General features: G+C 46.5%; 3 protein-coding genes across 9 annotated transcripts in view; 2 read left to right on the plus strand and 1 right to left on the minus strand.

Annotated features, from left to right (window-relative positions):
* The window catches only part of LOC148659658 (butyrophilin subfamily 1 member A1-like), a 106,584-nt gene that overhangs the window by 89,647 nt on the left and 5,305 nt on the right, over window positions 1-11,632 (minus strand). For 2 of the 4 annotated variants that reach the window (XR_015939741.1, XM_088637433.1), the window contains exons 1-3: window positions 6,216-6,436; window positions 5,964-6,038; window positions 3,343-3,690 (exon numbers count right to left, since the gene is read on the minus strand). The exons of 1 other annotated variant lie outside the window; for it this stretch is intronic. Coding sequence is in view for 2 of the 3 variants with exons in the window: in XM_088637433.1 (XP_088493559.1) it covers window positions 3,343-3,690; window positions 5,964-6,038; window positions 6,216-6,279 (487 nt within the window). In the remaining variant the exon portion in view is untranslated. Of the gene's footprint in view, window positions 1-3,342; window positions 3,691-5,963; window positions 6,039-6,215; window positions 6,437-11,632 lie in introns of those variants that run through there. One more of the 4 variants, XM_088637435.1, reaches the window with a different exon arrangement.
* The window catches only part of LOC148659659 (butyrophilin subfamily 1 member A1-like), an 84,849-nt gene that overhangs the window by 71,280 nt on the left and 1,937 nt on the right, over window positions 1-11,632 (plus strand). The window lies entirely within an intron of this gene.
* LOC148659660 (butyrophilin subfamily 1 member A1-like) overlaps window positions 1-11,632 on the plus strand; it is a 179,114-nt gene that overhangs the window by 49,833 nt on the left and 117,649 nt on the right. The gene's annotated exons all lie outside the window — the stretch shown is intronic.

An 11,632-nucleotide genomic window follows, 5' to 3' on the forward strand; every position in this document is an offset into this window, starting at 1 on the left:
AACACCTGAAGTCCTGAGAACCTGAAATATTCCGAAACCTGAGATGTGGAACCTGGAACTTGAAACCTGATCTGAGTCCTGAGAACTGACACCTGACACCTGAAACATGAAATCTAAAATCTGAGACCTGAGTCCTGTTACCTGGGAGCCAAGACCTGAAATATGAAATCAAAAATCTGTAACCTGAGACCCGAGATCTGAGACATGGAACCTGATCTTTCTGAACTCTTGTTGCATTCAAGCCCTGATCTTCCCACAGCCGCCTGCTTTCAGTTTCTCTAATCCTTTCCTCAGTCTGCCATATCCCAGTCTCATCCCTGTTCCTGTCCGGCTGTCTCTGGTGAGTCTCCAGCTCCTTCTCTGCCAGCTGCTGAGGATCCCCGAGTCCCTGCACCTGGGTCCCTGTCAGTCAGCATCACCAAGCCGCGCTGAAACAGTGTTGAGTTGTAATGTCCTTCGTGGTGTTGAGTTGGTGTCGCTGTGTTTTGCTGTATGACACTGAGTTGAGTTCTACTGTGATGTGTAGTGTTCTGTGTTGTCATGTAGTGTTGTTGTGTAGTGCCGTGCTCAGCTGTGTTGTGTTGATGATGAGACACAGAGGTGATGTGAAATTTTGCTGCTCCTGTGGGAGCTGACAGGAGCCGAGACACTGGGGGTCAATTACAACAGACTGGAAGCAGTAACTAACTGGAGTTCAGCCCCAGTTTAACATGCAGCTCCTACCAAACTACTGCTTCTCCTTCAGACCAACTGACCGCTGAAATTAGACTGTAACACTGGATCACTGGATCACATTAGAACATTCCCAAATATACAGCAGTGGAAATAATACTGTCACTTTGGAATGGATTTCACTCTTGGAAAATTATTGTAATATTGAACTAAATTGCTTTCCAGTCACACCACACGTATTCATAAAGCAGTTATTATAATACATACATTTATTAATACGTGTAATTTATTAGTTAGGAGCTATAATGTATATATTTATTTGTTGCTGTATATGGAGTCCTTAGTATGCCAAAAAGTAAATTACCAGATATCCTGGACAGTGAAGGGAACTGAAATACATATTTAGATGGGGTGTAAATCTTAAATGTGCGCCCTCACATCTCACATCGGTATAACAGAGTTATTGTATTTTATAGTGATGGGACTCTACACTTGCAGCTTTCATGGGAAAACAGGGATAATGAGGAATTGGGGGGACAGAGATTAAGTTATTTTGGCAAATGTAAAAGAATGATAAAGAAAAACTCTTATTGGCATCCTTTTAAAAGACAGTTCTTCTGCTGTGGCCCAGTAATAATTCTGGTGAAACAGCTGGAAGGTGTGGAAAGTCTTGAAGACGAACAGGAGGCTCATCCAGTCGAGAGCCAGTCTGTGTTAGACTACACACACCACAATGACAGTGTGACTCTCACTGGACTGGTACACAGACCCAGCGACAGTGTGACTCTCACTGGACTGGTACACAGACCCAGCGACGGTGTGACTCTCACTGGACTGGTACACAGACCCATCGACGGTGTGACTCTCACCGGACTGGTACACAGACCCAGTGACGGTGTGACTTTTACTGGACTGGTACACAGACCCAGTGACAGTGTGACTCTTACTGGACTGGTACACAGACCCAGCGACAGTGTGACTCTCACTGGACTGGTACACAGACCCAGCGACAGTGTGACTCTCACTGGACTGGGACACAGACCCAGCGACGGTGTGACTCTCACTGGACTGGTACACAGACCCAGCGACGGTGTGACTCTCACTGGACTGGTACACAGACCCCAGCGACAGTGTGACTCTCACTGGACTGGGACACAGACCCAGCGACGGTGTGACAGAAGTCTCCTAACTTTCAATTTGATTGTAGATGAAATCCACTACCATATACCAGCAGCTTATATTAATGCTAATTCTGTTTAAGAAATAAAATTGCAGATGCCACTGGACATTAGCTGGTGGTTTTGTAGTGAATTGCTAATCCGCTTTAAGACATATGTAGTACATTTGTAGTACCTTTGTCAGTGTAACGAACAGTTCTTTCTGGACCCTATGCGGACGACACAATCCGATGGAGTGGGGAAACACTGGGGAAACGTCATGCAGGAAAACGGGGCTGAAGACAGGGGGGCGTGTCCAAGGTGCGCTGGTGCACGGGGGAGGTGTGGCCGAGGCGAACAATCCAAAAGAGTAGTCCTTAGGGAATATCCAAAAACACACGAGAAAGTCCAAAACCAGGAGATCCATCAGAACAAGGAATTTAAAACACGAAGGCCGGGTCGGAACCGGCAGACAAGGAACAGGAACAGGGGTTAAAACCTTAATGGGACCAGGCGCTTCCAGGTCCCGGACTCGCACGATATGGAAATCAGATGCAGAGCCCGGATGAGCGTCAGCGCGTAGCTTTTAAGGTGGGCTGGGAATAGGGAGCAGGTGCATAGAATAAAGTCTCACGTGAAAGGGCTGGAGCACCCTTAAGGAGGGGGAACTATAATCGTGACAGTCAGTCAGTGTTCAGCAGCCCTGTATCTTACTTATCCAAGTCTGTCTCAAACAGAGAAGATCCACAAACATAAATTAAAAACTCTTAGATGAAGAGCCACAGATGCAGCCCTGAAAGTGATTACATTTATAGTATTGCAGTCACAAATGTAGCCTAAGACCCAAAGTAGTGATGTGTCTGCTAATTCATCTGAAGGATCGATTGATGTTCAAACTCAAACCTGCAGCTGCTGTACTTGTTTCTTTAGTGACTAACTGCAATTGAGTAGTTATACTGTATACTCTCATCATGTATATTTTAGAATGATGCAGGTCATAAATTAATTGCATTAAGCTGTCAGGGTAAATTCAGTTATATATAAACATGAGAAAGACAAAGTAATAATTCCACATTAACATGGCCTAAATATTCACTTGCTGATTAGATTAATTGATATGTTCTTATTCATGCTGATTAGATCAACGACAATGCTGAGCCTTTCACACAGCACTAAGCACAACTTCAACTTTGTTTCACAAGCTTGTTCATTGAGATTGAGCTCAGGGCTGGAGATGATCTCCAGATAGTACCATACTAATTAGTCCGGAGCTTAGCACACTCCAGAGTGCTAAATCCCAAAGTTAATTGCAATTGACCCTGAGTGTGTAAATGTGAGGACAGAGCTGACATCACAACACAGGAACCTCAGTGTTCTCTAATGCCCCTCTCTGTGGAGATTGCGGTTGTGTGTAGTGTAGTGTTGTACTGTGTTGTGTAGTGCCGTGTTGTACTGTGTTGTGTAGTGCTGTTTTGACACTGACTGGGAGAAAACCAAACTGAAAGACACTCACCTCTAACACCCAGGTCAATAACAGTGTCATCCTCCACCTGTTTAGACACCACCATGCATGTGTACTGTCCATGGTCAGAGCGTCTCACATCTCTCAGTGTTAAAGACACATTGCCTCTGTGGAGCTCCTTTGGGAATAGACCAGCCCTGTCCCTGTAGTCTGAGCTCTGTGCAGTATGGTCATATGTTTGCTTTCGAAACAAACACACCGGGGCTGTGTAATCCTCTCTAAACCACCTGATCTCTAGATCCTCAGCACTGATTTCTGGTGAAAGGTAACAGGGCAGGACAGCATCTTCACCAGGGAAAACAATCACAGGAACAGATGGACCTCGAACCTGAAACGTGTCTGAAAGAGAAAGAGCACAGCTGACATGAGTCTTCAGCCTCAACACAGACAAACACTCTGGGACAAACTGTAGACTCATCACTGTCAGGATAAAGTAGAGCAGCTCAGTGACACACAGTGTTTTCTACAAACAGACCATCACTGATTCAGACCCACATGTGACTGAGGAGCACTTCAGATCAGTGAGTCTCATCTCACCATCTGCTCCTCTTCCTCACACCAGTATTTCCCAAACTGGGGTCTGGATCTCTCACCCAGGACCCTCAGATCCTCACCTTCACTCCCTGATAAAAGAGCTGTGACTGTGTTCACTGAGGGTCTGTTACTCTGCACTGACAGTAGAGGGTTAAATCAGGCTCTTTATCTGTGTGTTTCTCTCTGCTCTCTGGTCCTTTATATACTGAAACACTTCACATACAGAACCCAGATTATACTGCTGATAAACACGCGCAATCTGAACCCATAAATACAGGAGGAACAGCAGTTTGTAGCCAACAGGAACCTGAAAGATTCATGGACAAATTGAGGAGTTTTTAAAACAGAAAATAAGATATTCTGCAACTTGTAGACACACAGCCCAGCATGGAAATGAACTACAGGCAAGATCCAGTCAGGTTCCTTCTACAAGTGTTGGCTGTAACATCTCTCCATCTTCCACAAACACACTTCTGACACATTGCAATGTCCTGTGTGGTTTGGGTCACTCCAGGACTCCCTCTGTAAGTGATGAGTACCTGATGTAGCCAACATTAACTCACACACTGAGGCACAAAGTGGCACAGAGTGTGAAGCAGCTCTCAGGTCAGCAGTGTGACTTGGCCATGATTGACACTGTCTCTGAGTCTGTCAGCTCATCCCACAGGTGCTCAGGGGTCTGATGACAGAATGACTCAGTGGAGGACATTGATCCCAGACTGACACACAACATCATGAGCAGAAGAAAGGCTGATGACAAGAACAGACTGTTCAGCCCATCAGTGCTCATCGCTGTCCTGCACTTTCAGAGCACCAGGCTCAGATGTGAAAGTTCAGAGTCTGTGCCTCCACTGTGTGTCCTGGTGATGTGTTAATACCTCCCAGTGCTGCTGCTGACACAGTCAGTCTGGTCACATGGGGCTCCAGTGCAGCTGATTGACCTTGTTTAGGGCTCCTGAGATCAAGACTGGGACATCACCTAAAAAATGAAAGAATCTGAATCCAGGAATCCAAGACCTGAGAGCAGAAATCTGGAACCCTGATCCAGTGGTGTCCTCCTGCAGCTGCCTGCCTTCAGTGTCACAGATCCTTCCCTCTGTCTGCTATCATCCAGTCACAGCACCATTCCTTCTCAGCTGTCTTCCCCATATTATAACCTAACTCCTCCTTTTCCTGCTCTTGCCCTCCTTCCTCTACCCCTGACGTTCTGTCTGGTTCAGTCCTGTATATTCTAACATGTTCAATATATTCAGATTTCTCTGTTCATCTGGTGTCCTACCTGTAGAACAGTAAGCAGGCGTCCAACCATATCTTCTCTCTCTCCTGTCCCCTGAAGTCCCACACAGTTTAATGGTAGTCCAGATTTTCCAGTTCCCTCAAGACTCATATTCCTTTGCTCCACAATTCACAGCTCCTCATTCCAAGGACTCTGGAACTCCTCTCTCTACACTCCCTACATGTCTTGATGCTCATCCTGCCCCTTTTACTGCAGGGGCACATTAAACAAGGTGCAGACATGAATCTGGTCTGTCTCCTCATTCACTCTACTCGCTCCTCCCAATCCAGAAAAGCTCACTGCAGCCTCTGTCTGCTCTTTTGAAATGTACTGAACCTCACTGTTCCCAGTGTGTCAAGATCCTGATCATCTGTGATCTCCATTTCAAAAACTGGAGTTCGACTCACTGTGGATAAAACATCTGCTCCTCCTGCCATCACTGAATTCCTTGGAATTACTCAGTTCAGAAGAGTTTTCCCTCCTTCCTTCACCAAAAAGCTTGACTGCATTCAACTGAATTTTTTTAGTAATTTGTCCACTAGGTCTGCACAACCCTTGTCTTGCTCTTATCACTCTTGTCTTTGCTGGGTCAACTCAACAATGTGATGAAAATCATTCCCAGAGACAGTATTGTGTAGATCTAATCTAGACAACAGTCAGGCCAGATAAATGTTACAATCTTTATGTTATCAGCTTTAAACATTTTATTCTTGGAAACTGTACTGAGATTTTCAGTCATCAGTGTGAAATCAGAGCTCTGGTCAGGTTATTGATTAAAACACCAATAAGAGTCTCTCTGTACCTGATCCTGAGACACAGGACTGGTGGAGAAACAGCAGAGTCAAAAAGAGCCACTGTGACTGGTCAGACTCCATCTCTGAAACAAAGAAACACTGTGAAGTAAGAAAGACACACTTATGAGTTACACGTTACATCTGAAATAAAGAAACACTCGGACAGAGATCAAATGTCTCTGAAAGATACAGGCAATAAACTGAAGCACACTTGACACTACTTCTGCAACTGTATCTGACTGGTAACTTCTGTAACCAACCTGATTTCACTGTCACTCCAGCAAACAGCAGCTTCAGACTTGAATACTTAATCTTCTTCAGCATATAGATAAACTCTTGGATCAGTCACTGTGTTGTCTCAGAGCTGGTCTGTAATTATTATTATGTGCTGTAAGTTGAAGTCTTTTCTCCTGTCTAATCCTCCATCTTATTCACAGTAGCTGCTGTTCACTGCTACAGAGACACAGTTCTCTGCATTCTTTCACTTTACCAGCACAGACCTGTTCTTTCAGCACAGACACACCCAGCCTGCAGAGCAACACTCCCACTGAGCTGAGTCTGTGTCTGAGCAGGGAACAAGGGCAGCAGAGCAGGAGGGAACAGGCAGAGCTTGAATCTTGTTTGTGAATTGTGAATTTCTGTCACTGGTGTTTTATATAATTTGACCAGAGAATTATTGATCAATTTAGTATAATTAACATTGTATTTAATTTGCAAGTGTAGTTCCAGAGGCAATACAGTGAGCAGGACAGGGACACTCAGAGCTGTGGTCTGAACTCTTTTCCACAGACAGTACAGTGATCAGGACAGGGACACTCAGAGCTGTGGTCTGAGCTCTTTTCCAGAGACAGTACAGTGATCAGGACAGGGACACTCAGAGCTGTGGTCTGAGCTCTTTTCCAGAGACAGTACAGTGAGCAGGACAGGGACACTCAGAGCTGAGGTCTGAACTCTTTTCCAGAGACAGTACAGTGATCAGGACAGGGACACTCAGAGCTGTGGTCTGAGCTCTTTTCCAGAGACAGTACAGTGAGCAGGACAGGGACACTCAGAGCTGTGGTCTGAGCTCTTTTCCACAGACAGTACAGTGATCAGGACAGGGACACTCAGAGCTGTGGTCTGAGCTCTTTTCCAGAGACAGTACAGTGAGCAGGACAGGGACACTCAGAGCTGTGGTCTGAGCTCTTTTCCAGAGACAGTACAGTGATCAGGACAGGGACACTCAGAGCTGTGGTCTGAGCTCTTTTCCAGAGACAGTACAGTGAGCAGGACAGGGACACTCAGAGCTGTGGTCTGAGCTCTTTTCCACAGACAGTACAGTGATCAGGACAGGGACACTCAGAGCTGTGGTCTGAGCTCTTTTCCACAGACAGTACAGTGAGCAGGACAGGGACACTCAGAGCTGTGGTCTGAGCTCTTTTCCACAGACAGTACAGTGATCAGGACAGGGACACTCAGAGCTGTGGTCTGAGCTCTTTCCAGAGACAGTACAGTGAGGAGGACAGGGACACTCAGAGCTGTGGTCTGAGCTCCTTTCCAGAGACAGTACAGTGAGCAGGACATGGACACTCAGAGCTGTGGTCTGTATGTGGTATGGTTGTCAGAAAATTGGTTCATTATAATGTGTTCATTAACCCATCAGTGCTTTTTGTTCATACTAGTGACAATTTCATCAAATGTAATGATTACACTGCTTAGTCATGCAAGTCATATTGTTACCACATCGCTACCAGAACTCTAAATGTTACAGTACTCTACAGTAATAATACAACTACAGTTTTTTTTAATTACAGGATATAGAAATATTATTTATCATTTATAAATAGTTATTAGGGAACTGATAATTGCATTTTGGTTTTAATTCTGAAAACAGTAGTACAATATGGGTAGCATTGGATATTATTTCATGTAATTTGTGAATGTATAGTGGACTCTGGACTCACACCTGAAGAAGGCTCCACGGCTGAAACGTTGTGTTTTCTTTCTTCTTTTTTTCAGCATGGAATAAACCTATTACTTGTTTCTTTGCAGCCTACGCATGCTGACGCAGCTACCCACCTGAACTACTAGAGGTCTATAGACTCACACACACAGACAGGGTACAATCCACAAGCACGGACAGAGCACAATCCAAACATTCAAACACGCACACAGGGTTTAATTACGTTCACACAGTACTATTACACATACACACACACAGGGCACAATCAGACAAACACACACAGACAGCACAATGCAAACACATGCACACAGTGAATAAGTGCAGAGAAAGCACAATCACACACAGAGGGCTCAATCACAGAAACATACACACACATACTGTAGCACAATCACACAGACACATGCACACACAAGGTACTGTCACATACACTGAATACTATCACACATGCACACAAAGAGGGCACAGTCTCTCATACAGGGCACAATCACAGAAACACACACAGGACACAATCACACAATCTCACACACAGGGTACACCGTCACACACAGAGTACTATAACACAAGCACGCTCACAGGACACAATCACACAATTGGTACTATCTCACACTTAGAGGGCCCCAGTTATGTAAATAGCTGCTGCTTTCCTTCCTGAGGCAGTTGGTGATTCAGAGGCTGGCAGTCATTACAGGAAGCCCCAAAGCCCCAAAACCCCAATTGCTCCAGCGTGCATGTTGGGGTTGGAGGGGGATCCCCAATGTCTGTGCCCTGTGACCCAGACATAGAGCAAAGGAGGAGGCTCCTGATGAGAATCAGTCTGACCTAATCTTGATATTTCTTCCTGGGCACCTCTGATTATTGCAGGACCAACCCATGAGCCCCTGCCTGGCACCCCGACCACCCCAATGATAGAAAAGCCCAGAAGCTTATCAAATCTTGAGAGGAGGCAGAGGAGAAGGCACCTACGGGCCCAGAGGTCAGGGGTTGGGAGGTCAGACCACATCCAGGGACACCTGGTTACTAACTGTCTCAGTATCCTGTATCACTCGTCTAACTCCCTTACTGGACAAGGTCCTGTAGCTGACAGCTATAGTACTGGTACAGTCGAGTTTACAGCTCAACATCCTGCTCACAGCTGGCTAGCGGCAGAGCTTGACTGGATTTCATGACCTCTGGACAGCAATGTTGAGCTGAACTTCAGACACTGGCATCTAGCCTTATTATAGAGCAGTGTCCAGGCTCGGTAGTGTAGCAAATAGTCATCAGTATCACAATCTGAGACTTGTGAGCTCGATACTCACGCAGGTATCCAGGTATCCAGGCATGACCCTACCATCATAATGGATGGGCTACTCTGGCACTGGAATGTCTGCTCAGGCCCACTCAGACCTTCCAAAGCCTGGTTTTATGGTCTTAGGGTCAAGAGGTCAATGTTACTGGATCATACAGCTCAGTAACCAATCAGGAACTGCAGAGTGTGGTAACCCCACGTCGGTCTCGAATGCCCACGAATCTTTCAACCAATAAATGACCGTAGTTCCTTCAGATAAAAGATGAAGGAGGCTGCACAAGGCTCAGAGCTGTGCTCCTCCGTGTGTCTCAGACTCAGCTTGGACAATCGTGTGACTGCCGGGGTTGTCTGAGTGCCAGGACGTAGCTCTTGCTCTAAGAGTCGAGGTAGGAGGACGCCTGTGTGACAGCAGGACCCGCCCGAGCTCAGCCCTGCAGCGAGCCTCGTGAACCAGCGGTAACCGGCCATGAGCGCTCGCCTGATCAACGAGAGGACTACTGTCCGCTCGGACCTGTCGACAGCTGAATCTCAGTATTCAGGACCAGCGCTGCGTCGGGAACGGACCGGTCTTCTCCAGTCTGAAGAGTGGGACTTGCTTGTGTAGCGGAGCTAGTTTCGGCCCAGTGACGTCACCGCCCTCCCTGTGCGTAGCAGGGACCTCAGCCGCCTGGGCTGGGGGAGGTCTCCTTTAGCTCACTCAGCTGGTTCCCTGTTGCGTTACGCCGGAGACCCGGGTTCGAGCCCGTGTGTTGCAGGGTGGAGCGGCGAGGGCACGAGCCCGTGTGGAACTGCGACGGTCACACTCGGACCCTCCGTCACTTTTCTGAGCACAGACTCTGCTAGTTGAGCCAGGACTCACGAGCCGGTCCTCAGAGAGGCACTGCCAGCGTGTCACAGCAGGAATCTCTCCCTCCTCCGCCCGCACCTCCAGCTGCTCCAGGACTGGGTGGGCACGGAGCCGGAGGACGCCGACTGGACGCTGCGACAGAGCCTGCCGCTGTTCCTCTGCTGTCCGCGGGAGATCTGAATCCACATCCATCGGATGAGTCTTCAACATTCGACACTGCAGCTCGAGAATTCAGCTGCTACCTGCACACCAGCTGATGTCAATTTAATTCATATGAGTGATGAACTTGAATTGAGTATCGATGTAGAAGCTCATTAACAAAATTGTATACTGAATGTACCTCTTGATATTTGGAGCTCTTTGTGATTGAATATATACCTATTGTACTCTGCTAACCCTCACTATATGCACAGTTTTATGTTGTAATAAATGTATCTCGTGTACTAGAATCCATGGGTGTGTGTGTTACTGTTTTCTAATAGTCATCAAAGAATCTTCTTGTGATTTACTGCTACAATTAATACAATTAATTCACTGAACCAATTAATAACTGTCTCAGTAAATGCACAAAACCCCTACATTTACTGTAGGGGATGTTGATTGAAATGAAAGTCGATGGCACAGAGTAGTCAGTGTGAGAGGAGCACTGCAGGTTCTGTACACGAGCTGAGAGAAAGAAACAGCTCCCCTTGCTCTTCAATGTGTAGTGCAGTGTGCTTGCTTGTTAAGCTACAGTGCTGTGCAGGCTGATCTGTGAACTTTTGCGATCTATCAGGTTGGTTGTGTATTTGATATGTGCTCTGTGGTAGAACTGTGGTTTTGTACTTAAAAGCTTTCCTGAGTAACAGCGATGGCTGCTAAAATGTCTGAATTAGAGTCTGTTGTAAGTACTCTCTCTAGCAGCGACAATCCTGACTACTGGGACGGTACTGAGAAGCTGAACTTTGACGAAATTTAGAAAATTCCAGCAGAACTTTTAGCTGAGGCAACGAACCAACTTACTAAGGAAGGTTCTGTGAACACAGTTCAGGTCCTGTCTAGGTTCACTCTAATCCCCAGTAGACAACTTGAATAGTCTTTGTCCAAGTTTCAAACGCTTCAGGGTGAACTGGAGAGGTATCAAACTGAGCTGGAGTTGAATTATTAGACCTAATCAAGGAAAAAGACAAAGAGCAATGTGAAAACCAACGCAAAGAAGTTTGAACTTATCTGTTGAGAAAACTGTCACTGAGAAGGCTAGGAGAGGACTGGAGACGAGCCTGCCTGAAAAGGAAAGGGAACTGGAGAGTTTATATGAACGCAGCCATAAAACATGCAAGGACCTGTTACTCATCAGTGAGGATGAAGATGTTCAGACAGGAACTGTTTGCTGCCCTGCGGGAAGCCAAACAGTTGAGACAGAGCAGGCGTTCCTCACCGCGGAGCAGTCCGGAGCGCTCGGTTAGCCGGGAGCGAAGGGGTCCGCCTGAGAGAGAGTTCTCCTGGCCAGGGTCATCGTGGGGTAGATCGCCGAGCCCTGAACGCTAGGGAGATTCAATTAGGGCACAGACCTCCTGACCACAATCTCCGTCATCTCTGTGTCAGCAGAGAAGCTAGGAAA

Source organism: Lepisosteus platostomus, chromosome 6, assembly GCF_059453375.1.
Source record: "Lepisosteus platostomus isolate fLepPlt1 chromosome 6, fLepPlt1.hap1, whole genome shotgun sequence".
NCBI classification, from domain to species: Eukaryota; Metazoa; Chordata; class Actinopteri; order Semionotiformes; family Lepisosteidae; genus Lepisosteus; species Lepisosteus platostomus.